At 38.6% G+C, this 16191-nt stretch overlaps 1 protein-coding gene across 2 annotated transcripts in view; it reads right to left on the reverse strand.

Annotated features, from left to right (window-relative positions):
* SORBS2 (sorbin and SH3 domain containing 2) overlaps window positions 1-16191 on the reverse strand; it is a 175434-nt gene that overhangs the window by 40761 nt on the left and 118482 nt on the right. For both annotated transcript variants that reach the window (XM_083367414.1, XM_083367413.1), the window contains exons 14-15: window positions 7096-7179; window positions 5355-5411 (exon numbers count right to left, since the gene is read on the reverse strand). In XM_083367414.1, the coding sequence (XP_083223540.1) occupies window positions 5355-5411; window positions 7096-7179 (141 nt within the window). The remainder of the gene's footprint in view (window positions 1-5354; window positions 5412-7095; window positions 7180-16191) is intronic.

Raw genomic sequence — 16191 nt, forward strand, 5'->3', positions numbered from 1 at the left:
TTACATTCCAGGTTCCTATGGAGAAAAAATCTTTACAGCATCGGACTTTCCTTTCACCACCAGACATATCCACAGCTGAGCGTCCTTTCGGCTTTGGCCCAGTCGCTTCATTCTTTCTGGCGCTACTAGTACTAGCCCTCTGCTCTTCCCCAGTAGCATATTGGACGCCTTCCAACCTGAGGGGCTCATCTTCCAGCGTCATATCGTTTTGCCTTTTGGTACTGTCCATAGGGTTTTCATGGCAAAGATACTGGAGTGGGTTGCCATTTCCTTCTCCAGTGGATCACGTTTTGTCAGAACTCTCTGCTATGACCTGTCCGTCTTGGGTGGCCCTGCACGGCATAGCTCATAGCTTCATTGAATTACGCAAGCCCCTTCGCCACGACAAGGCAGTAATCCATGAAGGGGATTACTATAGGTAGTTCTTGTTTAATTCAGCAACTTTTTGCAGTTATGATGAAATGAAGAGACTTATGACTGGTCCTTGTGGTTGCGGCTGCTGCAGCATCCCTACATTTGGGCAATCGTGATTTGGCAACTGGCTCTTGGCACTTGACTCGTAATTACAACACTCACAGCATCCCATGGTCACATGATCATCATTTGTGATCTTCACTGCCAGCTTTCTACAAACAGGGAAGCTAGCAGGAGGCTGCAATTGGGAATCTCAAGATGTCACATCTATTTATTTATTTATTTATTATTGGGACTTATATGCCACCCTATCTCCCAAAGGACTCCGGGTGGCTAACAACAATAAAATACAACAACACAAAAGTTAAAAAGAATTAAATTAACAGCCCCAATAGAATAAATTAAAATTGTAGTTAAAAATTAAAAAAAAACATTTTAAAATCCCTGTCATCAGTCCAGGTCAGCCTGATGGAAAAGAAGTGTTTTAAGGCCGCGGCGAAAGGACCGGAGGTCCGGGGCCATCTGGAGCTCAAGGGGAAGTTGGTTCCATAGGGCTGGCACTCCCACAGAGAAGGCCCACCCCTGGGGGTCGCCAGCCGACATTGTCTAGCCGACGGCACCCTGAGGAGGCCCTCTCTGTGTGAGCATACTGGGTGATGGGAGATCGTTCCCGGCAGCAGACGGTCCTGCAAATATCCCGGGCCTAAGCCATGTAGGGCTTTAAAGGTAAGTACCAGCACCTTAAATCTCACCCGGAGGACAACCGGTAACCAATGCAGCTCATGCAGGAGGGGTGTAATATGGGAGTATCAGGATGCTCCCATCACTACCCGCGCGGCCACATTCTGCACCAGCTGAAGCCTCCGGGTGGTCTTCAAGGGCAGTCCCATGTAGAGAGCATTGCAGTAATCTATATGGGAGGTAATGAGTGCTTGAGTGACCATACATAGGGCATCTCGGTCCAGATAGGGGCACAACTGGCGCACCAGGTGAACCTGGGCAAATGCCCCCCTGGCCACGACTCCAATATGATCTTCAAAACTGAGTCGTGCGATCCAGGAGGACACCTAAATTGCGTGCCCTATCAACGGGAGGTAACACCTCCCATAACCAAAGATAGAAACTCTTGGACTAAACGAGATGCCGGTATGTAAAGCCATTCACTCTTGGCCGGGTTGAGCCGGAGCCTGTTCTTCCCCATCCAAATCCATACCGCTTTCAGGCAACGGGACATCACATCGAGGGCATCACTGGGTTGGTTCGGGTTGGAGATGAAAAGCTGGGTATCATCAGCATATTAATGATACCTCACCCTGAAACCACGGATGATCTCACCCAGTGGCTTCATATAGATGTTGAACAGGAGGGGTGAGAGTACCGACCCCTGAGGCACCCCACAACTAAGGGGCCTAGGGGCTGACCTCTGCCCCCCTGCCAACACCGTCTGCGAATGGCCCAAGAGGTAGGAGGAGAACCACCGTAAAACGGTGCCTCCCAATCCCAACCCCTCAAGACGTCGCAGCAAGATACCATGGTCGATGGTATCAAAAGCCGCTGAGAGATCTAATAGGACCAGGACAGAGGAATAACCCCTATCTCGGGCCCGTGCTGTACCCGGGCCTGAAACCCGATTGGTACGGATCCAGATACTCAGTTTCCTCCAGGACCAAAGGGAGCTGCCGTGCCACCACGCTCTCAACAACCTTCGCAAGAAAGCGAAGGTTGGAGACAGGACGAAAGTGACCATGTGGGATTTGTTTAATAATCACAACTGGAACTATCCCAAATGCCATTGTAAGTTGCTGCAGTCATGTGATGTCACAGTTTACAACCATATTACTTAGTGATGGAGCTTCTGATCCTAATTATCACTATTAAATTAGGACTACCTGCATAACCAGCAGGAGTTGGAAAAAGAAGAACCTCATCCCAGGTACAGCTTATCAAATACATAAATCACCTGTCCAATTAATGGTACATTTAGTTTATATTCAGGTCATGAAATTTCAGAGATGACTTGAGAAACTGCAGTTGCAATTGCATACTCTGAACTACTGATCTTTTTGGAACAGCAAAAGCACTGTGGGAAAAAATACATAAAAAACATAGTTTTGAATTGCATTACAACCCCTAATCAGTATTACCTTGCATTTGTGCAGAAAACCACTGGAATTTTACTTTGAGAGTTGCTGAACTATATTCTGATCTTGTCCTCTGGGGCTAACAATAATTCTCCAGGCTGCTTCCCCACCCATCACCTGTTACCTCCTCCTACTAATTGGAGGAGCCAAGAATTAAACTTCTTAATACAAAACTTGCACTCTAGAACTGAGCTACAGTTCTTTCCTAGGTACAGAACCTACGTTGACATTTGAAAACAAACCCTTAACCTAGTTATTTCTTGACATACAAATTTAATTTCCCATCAAATATTATTTCTTCTTGGGGTGGTTTAAGTCACTTTGTGTGAGGCAAAGGTGATTTTAGTATATTACCTTTAGAAGTAGTATAGACAGACAAATGCTTGGGTTAGCAGAATGTCCATTATTGCATCTAAGGCAGGCAAGTTTAAGGATGTAAGAATCCCCCTTTCTATTGAAAAGGAAAGTTTAGGAGCCTGCAAATTAACCTCTGCCACTTGAACTGGCAGTATCCTTTGCCTGTCAGGTTGGCTCTAGTTTGGACTTTACTCAGCATTACTCTGCAAATGGTATTTGTAGAAGATGCACAGGTAGTCCTCAACCAATGATCAAAGTTCTTATGACTGAAAAAAATGACTTGCAACCAGTCCTCACACACATGACCATCACAGCATTCCCACATTCCCACAACCACAATTTGGGCACTTGGTAACCAGATTTATTTATTTATTAAGTTTCTATGCTGCCCCTCCCAGTCATACAGTGACCCTGGGAGGCTTATAACAGTTGCAGCATGGGGGGGGGTTTACAAAAAGCAAAGCTAATGGGGGAAACCAGATTCATTTAATGGCTGCATGATTTGCTTAAGAACCATGGTGATGTGCTTCATGATTGCAACAAAAATAGGTTTAAAATTGGGTGCAGTCACAGGATGACTTACTTAACAACTGCATCAGTTAGCAACAACAGTAATTCTGGTCCCAATTGTGATTGTAAGCTGAGGAACACCTGTATAAAAATGTGATTCTGTATTCAAATTGTAGTATTCAGGTAAACATTGGCCAGACTGGGATTTCAGAAATATATAATATATATAGTAAACCTTTTACAAGGCAAAATCAACTATTAAAGAATTTTGGCACAAACCTTTAAGAAGACTGAACTCATGAACATAATTTCAACTTAGTACTTTATTAAAAAGACTATTATGCATATTATTAGGCCTGTTAACATAGAGACTCTTCATTCTTGGAAGACTGCAATTTGTATTAAATGGTATAGAAACTGAAATGAAAAGTCATTATTTTTTCCCTATTGCCCTATTATATAAGCACCAGCCTCTTGGAAATCTTTGTGAAATGCTTGAGGGATACCCAGTAGAAAAGATGGTTTTAGGCAGAGAGAATGGGCATCATCAGGTTGCAAATTTTCATGGACAGGAAATAGCAGAAAGATATATTCTGAAGATTGCTTTTAATTCTTTCAACTACAATAAAGGTGCATGTTTTGCTCTGTTAATTACAGACACGTAGCTGGAGAGCCTAAAGAACATAGTCTACAAGGAAGTAACTTATTGAAAGAAGGCTGATATGGCTTAAGAGTTTGTTCATTACCTAAATATTTGCTGAAGGTGTTTTATTATTCTACAGGTGAATGAAACCAGTTGGAGACTTAACACATCTATCATTTTCACTTCTTGGTAAGCAAAAGGAAATTGTGTAGCACTGTTAAAGAAAATTGATTTGGTTTCTGCTGCTTTAAGAATGTTGCATTTTTAAGGAGAACAAATTAAACTGATGACAGAAGATCAACATTCATAATAATCAAAGCATCCAAACTTAAAAAAACCCCTGGAAAGATTTGAGAAATGCTGACTTCTTTTTTCTGATGTTCAGGATCTAAGTAAGCCTTTATTTTTGTAGATGCAATGGTCTTGAACTATTTATTCAATTTTTTTAATTTCTGTGACTATCCAGGATAACTCTGGGAGGCTTAAAAGGTAAAAAATAACAGTATAAATAAACTAAAACAAGATTGCCAGGGGTAAGGGTGAGGAGCAAATAACAATTAAACAAACAATAAAGTTTGTGCAATCCATTGTAAATTTATTTTACCATTACTTTAAAATCTCTTAACTCTTGTCTGGTTATATTGATATTGGATCAATATTAAGCCTTTTTGGAATTAGTAATTCACTTTCCTAATTCCCAACAGATTACTGTTTAAATAGCAGAAGTCAGAATAATAACTATCATTTGTCATTTTCTTCCCACTTCCCATGTTTATTGTCAAATGGTTATGGGAATGAGATTTTTTGATCCCAAACTGTCTTGTTCAACAAGGCAATTGTCATATTCTTTATGTTAAAAATTGTTGTCCTAGGCCAAGGGTGTCAAACTCACTCTCATGTCACGTGAAGTACTGTGACTTTTTTGCCTTTGCGTAGCCAGGGTGGATGTGGCCTGTGCATAATGCATCTGGCCCGTGGGCTGGCAGTTTGACACCTCTGCCTTAGGCAAGGCCTTGTAATTAGCTTGGAGTTTGTTCTTCTTTTTATTGATTGTTGCAATATGAGATGATAATATAAGTTCTGTAAATAAATAAATAAAATAAGGAAAGTATTGTTAGGATGTTTTCATTGAAGGCATTTCATATTTATGGGATTATGAAGTTATAACTGTATTAGTGGAATGAGTTTTGCAGGGTAGTATCCAAGTGAACAGAATATCCTGTAATTAAATTCAATATTTATGTTGTCCCCAAATTTTAACCATCTATTGAAGAAACATGCTGATTTACCTCTTTGGAAAAACCTGGAGGATTGTCTTGAACATAATCCAAAATCTTTTTAGGAGGCTGCATCATATAAGTAGAATTGCGAGATGAAATGGAGGAGAATCAGTGGCAGCAAGGAATGAAACATGTGGAGAAGGTGACATAGTTAGAAACTGAGTGTTGACAGATTACAAGAGTGGTAAAAATGCAACAAAATGAGAGGATCAGTCTGGGATAAAGAATATGTGATAGTAGCTAATCAATTGTTTTTAACAAATCTTCCACTGTTGTTAGTAAAGCTGCAGGTGAAAAAAACTAAAGGAAAGTATAACTCTTTCCCAATTGGGAAAGATGGAAGAATGATGGGAGAAAAAAAGAGAGAATATAATAATCTGATCCTGTTTGAGGCTCTGCTGTGTTTTGTATGAGGCTAATGCTTTCTGTGAAATTATGGATACAATCTAAGTTTTGCTATTCTAATTGTCTTCTTCACTGGGTTAGACTTGAACAGAAGTTGGCTTTGGAATGAAAGCACTCATGATGGATTGTATTTCAGGTCACAGAATGAACTGAAATAAACAGCTCTCTTTAAGATCAGAAAAAAGCACTAGTATAGTTAGGGACGCGGTGGCTCAGTGGGTTAGGATGCTGAGCTTGTCGATCAGAAGGTCGGCAGTTTGGCGGGTCGAATCCAGAGTGCCGCGTAGCAGAGTGAGCGCCTGTTACTACATTGCTATAATTTCCAGGAGAGACTGAATTAACCATAATGTCTAGTTTGGCCTTCCTAGGTCCCACTGAGATGGTTGTTACAGAGGAAGCAGCAGCTTTTGGGAAATCAGGTCTTTGGTGGATAATTAACAATGACATTGTTGGAAGACAAGTCATTAATGCCTTTTCAGTTATCTTTCATTTGTGAGAAACAGGCATTTATTTCTTTCGATAGGGTTCCTAAGTGAGCTTTCATATTTTTTTCATGTTGTTCTCATGTTGTTCTGATTGACTTCTTTTTCTTTAAAACCAAGAAAGCTAAATTTGTGTGAGATTCTTGTATTATTCATTGGTGATAGATGGGAAAAAAACTGAAGGATGATGGAGGGCTTCTCTTGTGTTATGATTATGGATCACAAGAAGAAATTCCACAACTTTCCGAATCCAAGATAGTCTGGTTATGGTAGGCATTATTTTGGACATTACTGAAAATGTCACCAAAATCTGGTCTTATGGCTTCTTCCATAGGCCTGAGGAGCACCTAAGTTCAGTATGGTACAAATTCTGATATGCAGAGCCTTCTAGCAGCCGGGCTGTTTCATAGTTTTGCCCTCAAACCTGGGCAGCTTATGATTAACTTCCATCAAAAACTGTTAAATGTTAAATCTAAATTAGATGAAAGCTAATAATACAGGGTGCATTTGTCTAGCTTTTTGTAAATGGCTTGAACACTTACTGAATCCAAATAATTATTATCAATTTCTTGTCAACTTAAAAAGTTCTGTCAGCAAACACATAAAAAAGTTTAATAGGGATCCACCTTATTGACTATTCTTAAGCATTCCTATAGGTTTCTTTCCACCTTACCAATGAAATGTACATAAATTTACTGTACAGATGATAACTGCAAAATAGAAAACATATACTTCAAATATAATTGCAGTAATGATTCCATTTTGAATAGATGCACTTTCAGAATCTAAGCATTTTTAACTAGAAATGTGTGAATTGGTCAAAATCCCTAAAACTGATATATTAGTATTCTAGCCTCACTTACCGGACGTCCAAACTCCAGTTCTGAAAAGAACTTATACCAGGGTTCATTTTCTAAATCTATGTCATCTGGATTTATGCGATCAGTCTGGAACAGTTGTGAAGGAAAAAGGGAAGGAAAAGGCACACACTGATGAAAGTGTCAGGATGTTACTCTGACAATGCACTAACATTAAACATACATAAGAGGAAGGAAAGAAGGTGAAACAAAAATACAGGAATGAAGAAAGGAGGGTTCATGGTGAAAAGCGATTTGATCTGAGAGTTGTCACACACTGACTGAATTCTTCCTTTTGGTCTATTCTCCAAATAGTTGTGATGCATCATGCACATAGTACAAAAATGCAACACACACACACACACACTGCAATTCTTGTAACTTTTATAAGTTTGTTATCATATATGAGTATTAAAATATTCTCATTTTTTAAAAAAAAAGTAGTGGTTTTTTTAGTATTTGTTTAGACAAGTGTTAGACAACCAGTGATAATTAGATGGACATGATTTGGAGCAATACTTGAACCTTCCAAGGAAAGTGTGTTAATTCTACATTTTAAAGCCAAGCACATAGCTCAAACATCTCTAAAGCTTCAGCCAAAGTTTTTTTTAAAAGATTATCTATGCAATATTGATGGTTCTCCATGTAGAAAGTTATTCTGTGTACTTGTAAAAACCAGGATGGAAAGAGAAGAGCCATATATAGGATCACGGATAACCAGCTGATTCTCAGTGATTCCATTAAGGCTTAGCAACCAAGATTGAAAATAAACCTAGATATCCATTAGGACTTCCCTTATAAAAGTATATCAGAACTAATTTACTATCCAAGATATTGGAGAATAGAATGAATAATGTATAATGAATAATATTTCAAACCTCACTCAGACTGATTCCCTTCATGGAGGAAGTATGTAATGGTAAATAATACCTATGTACCATAATCACTTTTATTCCAATTAAATATCATGTCTCCAATTCTCTGAGTGTCCTCTAAGGATGGATTACATCCCAGAGTTCTGAAGGAACTGGCATATGTGATCTCGGAACCACTGAACTACATCTTTCAAAGATCCTGGAGCACTGGGGAACTACCAGAGGACTGGAAAAGAGCTGATGTGTTTATCATCTTCAGAAAGGGGGAAAAATGGATCTAAATAACTACAGACCAATCAGCTTGACATCAATGCCTGGGAAGATCCTGGAAAAGATAATCAAGATCTGTGAACACCTAGAAGCAAGCAAAGTTATAAACAGAAGCCAACACGGGCTTGTCAAAAACAGATCATGCCAAACAAATCTTTGACAAAGTGATTAAATTAGTGGACCAATGAAAAGCTGTGGACGTAATATGCTTAGATTTCAATAAGGCATTTGACAAATTAGATCACAACCTATTTCTTGGTAAGTTACAAAAATGTGGGATAGACAGCATCACTACCAGATGGATTTGTAACTGTCTGACAAACCACAGTCAATATGTAGTCCTTAACGGAACTACATCTAAATGGAGGGAAATAAGTAGTGGGATACTCCTAGGTTCTGTCTTAGGCCCAGTACTCTTCCACATCTTCATAAAACTCAGATGAGGGAAGAGAAGAGGAACTCATCAAATTTGTAGACAGAACCAAGTTGGCAGGAATAGTTAATGCCCCAGAAGATGAATTCAAGATTCAGAAGGTTCTCGACAGACTTGAACACTGAGCCCTATCCAAAAAAATGAAATTCAGTGGTGAGAAAAGTAAGGCTTTACATTTAAGCAAAAAAAACAAAAACAAATGCATGAGTATAGAATAGGTGGAACTTGGCTCAATAACAGTAACTGCGAGAGAGATCTAGGAGTCCTAGTGGACAACCACTTAAATGTGAGCCAGCAATGTGCTGCTGCCACCAAAAATGATAAAACAATCCTAGACTGTATTAACAGATGGACAGAATCAGGATCACATGAAGTGTTAGTACCACTTTGTAATACCTTGATAAGACCACACTTGGAATATTGCATCCAGTTTTAATCCCCACAATATTAAAAAGATGTTGAGACTCTATAAAGAGTGCAGAGAAGAGCAACAAAGTTGATTAGGGGGCTGAAGACTAAAACATGAAGAAGGTTTGCTGGAATTGCGTACATCTAGTATACTGAAAATAAGGACTAGGGTGACATGATATCAGTCTTCCAATATTTGTGGGGCTGCCACAAAGAAGGGGTCAACCTATTCTCTAAAGCACCTGAAGGCAGGACAGGAAGCAATGGATGGAAATTAATCAAGGAGAGAAGCAACCTAGAATTAAGAAGAAATTTCCTGACAATGAGAACAATTAACCGGTGGAATGACTTGCCCCCAGAAATTGGAGGTTTTTAAGAAGAGATTAGGCAGCTGTTTGTCTAAAATGATGTAGGGCTTCCTGTTTGAGTGTGGGGTTGGACTGGAGGACCTCCCAGGTATATTATTCTGTCTTGTTATTCTGTTATTCTTTCTATGATCATGTGTATCCATCCCATCAAGTCCAAAGAAAATATGGAACGGTATAGGATCTCCCGTCATGTGCAGGAGGTTGGACTAGAAGACCTCCAAAGTCTCTTCCAACCCTATCATTCTATGTTTTATGTTTTAATGCTGATAATTAAAACATAGCAGTGAAGAAAGCAATGGCAGTTGGAAGACAATTTCTGCAAAGTCAGTTCCTTATCTTCAGCTAGGCTTTATGTGTGTTATTTAAAATTGTAAGCTATATCTGTATTTTTAGAGCATCTTTAAATACATAAATTAAAATGCTGGCAGAGGAGGCATGCTGCGGATCCTGTCAGTCCAACTATTCTGGCGGGCGGGATCCAAGCGAAGGGCCTTCTCTGTCATTGCACCTGCTCTGTGGAACATCTTGCCCCTCAGTGTGAAGCCGGCCTCAACCCTCCTGACCTAAAGACTTGGCTCTGCCAGTTCCTTTGGGGCAGTGGAAGGTGGTTGATTGATTAACAACAGATCCCACCTTCCTCCCATCCTGCTCCCACCCTCTCCATCATTCATTGGGCTGTAGTATTTTGGATTTTATGTCAACTTATTTATGTTTTCAAATTTATACAGTTTTATTTTTTATGATTGTCAGCTGTCCAGAGTTACCTTGAGGTAAGATGGGCAACCTATAAATTTTATAAATAATAAATAAATAAAAATCCAGCATTTGGCGTGTATTATTTTTTTCCTCCAAGTAGACAGCAGAGGGCAGCCCGAAACAGGCGTTCTGTGTTCTGAGCCTTTTGTAGGTTGAGAACTACATGAAGAAATAAGTTTACAATTCTGAGGCTGAACTTTACTTTTCAAGACAGAAAATTTACACCGAAAGTTCTGACAACATGATTGACAAATACTAAATACTTATCATCTTCCACCCTATATTTTATGCTCAGGCAAAAGTGCAGGGAAAGCTGATATTTCATTTTGTCCCAACTGCTGACTGATGCCATGACCTTATAACTGTTTCCTTTTTTTTTCTTAACAATTTTCCTGAATACTGATGGGAATGCCAATTGCTGACACAATCCATGCAGGTGTTAGAAGTGTTTCATTCTTTACTGAATGCGTGTATTTCCTGTCCCCTTGGAGGAAGAGGAGGAGGAGGAAGAGGAGGAGAAAGAGGAGGAGGAGGAGGAAGAGGAAGAAGAAGAAGAAGAAGAAGAAGAAGAAGAAGAAGAAGAAGAAGAAGAAGAAGAAGAAGAAGAAGAAGAAGAAATTGTTTTAAACAGATTTTCTTCTGTCTGAAAGACAATGCCATGGAAACACAGAATCAGAATAATATAAACAATGCAGGATCCATGCTTTGGCCCTGCTCTTCCCTTACAAGAGTGAAAATACAACAAAAGAAAAACTGCTGTGGGTATAGTGAATCAAAGACAAAAACAGCAGCAGCCCAGTTAAACCAGGTGCCGTTAAGAAAACTCTTAATATTCTCAATCCCTGAAAAGTTAGTGAACCTCATCAAAAGTCTCTAACTTTCATTTTAATATGCCTGTTATTTTTACCCCCTATTGTTTCTTTATTAGGGACGCGGTGGCTCAGTGGGTTAGGACGTTGAGCTTGTTGATCAGAAGGTCGGCAGTTTGGCGGGTCGAATCCCGAGTTCTGCGTAGCAGAGTGAGCGCCTGTTACTTGTCCCAGCTTCTGCCAACCTAGCAGTTCGAAAGCACGTAAAAATGCAAGTAGAAAAATAGGGACCACTATGGTGGGAAAGTAACAGCGTTGCATGCGCCTTTGGCATCTAGACATGCCAGCCACATGACCACGGAGACGTCCTTGGACAAGCGCTGGCTCTTCGGCTTTGAAACGGAATGAGCACTGGCCCCTAGAGTTGGAAACGACTAGCACGCATGTGCGGGGGAACCTTTACCTTTACCTTTATTGTTTCTTTAATGGCCATCACCAAAAACCTGAACGGCATCCTGCCCATTTAAGGAAGGGAGTACCGAATACCTTTGCTTGTGGGAAAGGCACTGCCTGCTAATGATCACAAATGCAAAGCAAGACTGGGAATGGCTATAAGTAAAGGAGTCTGCATTAGAACACTGGATGAGCAGCCAGTATCTGGTGGAGCCTGTCTCATTGACTTGAGCAGATATATATTTTATAGCAAATATTTGCTGATTAATGGTTTCTGAAAGTTTCCAGGTTGAGAATGGGGACATCCTCCTCTGTTTATTGTCAATGGTTGTCTTTTAGAAGTAGACCATGGAAAGCCTACGTATCTACTATAACTGACAGTAGAGACTACCAAGGACGATATCTGAACTGAACAGGCAAGAGGCTTTGGGTTGTAAAACTAATAAGATGTAGGTTGAGGGGCAGAGAAGCTCCTACTTTCGAATAATCTGTCAACAATATCCAAATATCTTATGAAAGAAGCATTTTGATCTTATAAAAAAAATGAAGGGAGCTAGACTATCTAGTCTGTATCAATACAGAAAAAAGGAAAGCAAACCAAATAATAACAATAAAACCAGCAGATGAAGCTCAGTCAGACTGTTTTTGTTACAAAAATTCATAACCTCCAAATATATTAGAGGTATTCATAACAAATAAAATTAATTACCATGTTGGTATAATTCTTAGATTTACAATGCACTTAGAGGGCATACATTTCTGGAAGGTTATTCTAGAAAGCTGTTCTAGTTTGAGAAAAGCAACTCTGCAAAAGTTTTTTGCAGAGTTATGCCTGAAAAAACCCCTGTGCATATATTTTCCAGAAACAATGATGGTGACAAATATGGATTATTATTCACAGAACTGAATAAAGATTCATCCATTCTTCTGGCATAACTAATCTATATATATGACAAATGCTGTTGTTCTCACAAACTGTCCCAAATTGAGGCAGGCATTCTCTCCAGATTCACAAGGAAAAAATAATAATCACAGCATATCTGTATTATCATTGTTCACATTTAAGCAACAGAAACTAACAAAAGGTAGTCCTTGTTTTACAATCATTTGTTTAGTGACTGTTACAATAGCACTGAAAAAAATGATTTATGACCGTTTTCCACACTTATGGCCCCCCTGGTCACATGATCAAAATTCAGTCACTTTAGGACGGTTGCACTATCCCGGGTCATGTGATCACCATTTGTATCCTTCCCAGCTGTCCTCTGACAAGCAAGGTCAATGGGAGAAGCTGGATTCCCTTAATAACTGTGTGATTCACTTAACAACTGCAGAGATTCGTTTAACTGTGACAAAAAAGTTCGTAAAATGGGGCAAAATTCACTTAACAACTTTCTTGCTTAGCAACAGAAATTTGGGGCTCAGTTGTGGTTGTACGTAGAGGACTATCTATAGTTGAAATGTACATTATATAGCTGTACCTAGTCTTATATGCAACCATAATGAAGACTGAAATAGTGGACAAAGACAAAGAAGAGAGATTTTATCCAGATCAGTTATAAATGTTTTTTGTTCCCTTCATTAAGGCAACACTATCTGTAAGTAGTGTGTATACGAATGTGGTTGTGTATATGCATGTGTGAAAGAATTAGCAGGTCAACAAGATGCAGATGGTGATGAAATGCTAGGGGAATTTGAAATGATGAAAAAAATCAAGAATATCACTGAAGCAAATCAGTGAGAAGTTAAGGGAGATAATACTAGTTTTTCCTGATATTCATAATTTATCTAAATGCCTATAGTTCTGTTCTGTTTTATATAAATGGCAAAGTGCATGATTAAGAGATTGAGGCTGCTAATTGCATTTTTATCTCAAATATTGGTTGTGGAGTATGGAACAGTTTTATTTTGCTACATTAGCAGAATAATAAAAGAACAGAACTGATTGAGCTATGTAAAATGAAGCTTCCAACAACTGTGAGAAAGCAATCATTACAGGAAAAAAAACAGCTGTACATTTTTCCCAGTAATTTTTCAACTCATGCTGTGTCACAACTAACATGCCAAAAAAAATCCACAATCAATTTTACCATCTATAATTTTTATGGAAAGGAAGTTAATATTAGTTATACAATGGAGATTAATAAACTCTCTTTTTATTAACAGATTAAATATTGTCAAAAAGAAAACAATTCATGGAACAGCATGAATACTGTAATAAGAAAATAATTTATTAAAACATATATTCATTCTTTTCATAATAGCAAAATGCTTGGATTAAATAAAATGTGGCAACTGTACTCCGAAACTTAACTTGAGTAAAATGGAAAGAATCCCTGGGTGAAGGTTAAATTAGTTAGAGGATATATATCTTACCTCTAAATTAGAAAAGTGATGGGAGAGTATTTTGGCTGGAATGATAGCCAGAGGGAAAACGGCTTTACATCTGGCTAGCATGTTTTGTTATTGTTCTGATTAAGTTCGCAACCTCTTGATGCCTTTCATGAAAAACGAATAAGCGTTTGTGCAATTCCCCATGTAATTTTGAGTCAGATTGCCAGGGTTGATATTAGCAGGATAAGTACTAAGTATAATATTAACTTCCAATAGGACATAAGGTTATATCTCACTTTGCTTGCTGGAAATGATATTTACTGAATCTAAAAAACCATAAAATGTTTTTTTTTTAAATGAACGAAATCCCAACTGATCATCTGATTCTGTTTATTCTCCATCTGGGAACTATTTGCAGTTGAAAACATTTTTTAAAAGGCTTATTTGATATTATACAAATTCTACCACACAAATGCCAACAATAACCCTCCTTCCTACTCCAATAAATATAATCCTGGGCAACAAATCCCCAAATTTCTAAGCCCAGGAAAGCCTGTACATCGTTAAAATAGCTGCTTAGTTGGTTTGGATTCTACCACTGAAACAAAGCCCAGATTCTAAAGATTAATAGAGGCACAAGCAGAGGTCACAGAAATGTAAATTGATGCAAATGTTTGTGAATTTAAATCCAAGAAAAGTTGTATTACCTATGCCAAAATCTCATCTCATCCAACATTTGATTAGCTGGCTTTGGATATGAAGTTTGGTTTCTCAAATGCTCATGCGAACTAACCCAGAGAAAGTTAATGCTCAGATGAACTTAAGTAATTTTACTGAATGAATACATCTTATTCAATATTAAAAAGTAGAAAATGTAATTACAATTGCATGGAACTGAATATTATATGAACTATGACATGATACCCTCACTTAGACATGATCTTTTGCCACCATTAGTTTAAATATCACAAGAGGCGTGAAAGTACTTAATATTCCCTAAACATTACATAGGATGAACTATATAATAGAGAATTAATGCAATAAATCATGATATAGAAAAGTGGTGGCCAACAGTAACCCTTCATCTTTATAAACCTCACTTACACAAACTGAGACACCCCACTATCCATTTGCCAAGTGACTCTCCATTTTTGTGGCTAGGCTATTACTGAGCAGGCTAGTGTTGAGTCAAGGTTTTCTGGCACCCTATGCCAGCATATCAACCTCATGGGCAATCCAGAATACACAGGAAACTTTGGAAGTTTTTTTGACGGATTTTCCAGAGTTGCCTTGAACAAAATCCTAGCCTTTTAGATACACTAAAAATTAAAGGGTTTTTTTTCCAACTACAAAGGTAAACCTTGTAGGGTAGGCAAGGCGGGTTGTATGATGTGTGTGAGTTCCAGCACCTTTCTTTCTTTCTTTCTTTCTTTCTTTCTTTCTTTCTTTCTTTCTTTCTTTCTTTCTTTCTTTCTTTCTTTCTTTCTTTCTTTTCTTTTTCTTTTTTTACAAAAAGAGCACTGGCTATAAGATTAAGTTCTATGCATATTGTGTTGTGGCTGGCAAAAGCTGGAGGCCTTTCTTTGTATAGCTATTTCTTTCTTTCTGGTGTGTGTGTGTGTGTAGGTATGTATGTTCAGATATGGGAATCCTGATTTCATGTAGCATGTGTTCCAGAAAGTCAACATAGAACAGAACAGAATAGAATTCTTTATTGGCCAAGTGTGATTGGACACACAAGGAATTTGTCTCTGGTGCATAAACTCTCAGGGTACATGCAAACAACAAAATAGTATAATCATAAGATAGTAATAGGAGTGTGTAGTAGATGAGAAGGTTAATAGTAATACAGCCATAATACTTGGGTAAATATCCTTAGACATAAGAAAATACTGTGGTAATTCGGTGTTCAGCAGGGAATATTTCCATACTTGCACAAAACTTGTGATTTGCTAACTCAAAGAAGTACTGGATTCAGAATCTCAGTCTTGAATAAGTGTGCCTGAGTGATTTGCATCTGTGTATATCTGTGTATTTGCTTCTGTCTCTCTGTCTCCCTCCCTCCCTCTCTCTGTCTCCTCTTTCAGAAGAACAAGACACTAATAATTCTCTAGAATTAAACAAAGAAAGATAGGGAATACCAAGCCTCATCTAACAAAACCAAGCAAATCTTCCCACTATCCCTGAAAATATTCCAGGTGATTGAGGATAAAGGGAAAGGAAACATTTCACTCTTCCAGCTCCAGGGCCACACAATTGGATAGGCAGGCCATTTTCTTGCTGTTAGATGATATGGAGATGGAAGGATGACATAGAATTCCTCAGTCATTGCTCACTATACTAGTGGGTGAGTGGGTAGCAACACTGGCCTGTCCTGCTTCTGAGGGCAGTGCTTT

This window comes from Vipera ursinii, assembly GCF_947247035.1.
Source record: "Vipera ursinii genome assembly, chromosome: 7".
NCBI lineage: Eukaryota > Metazoa > Chordata > Lepidosauria > Squamata > Viperidae > Vipera > Vipera ursinii.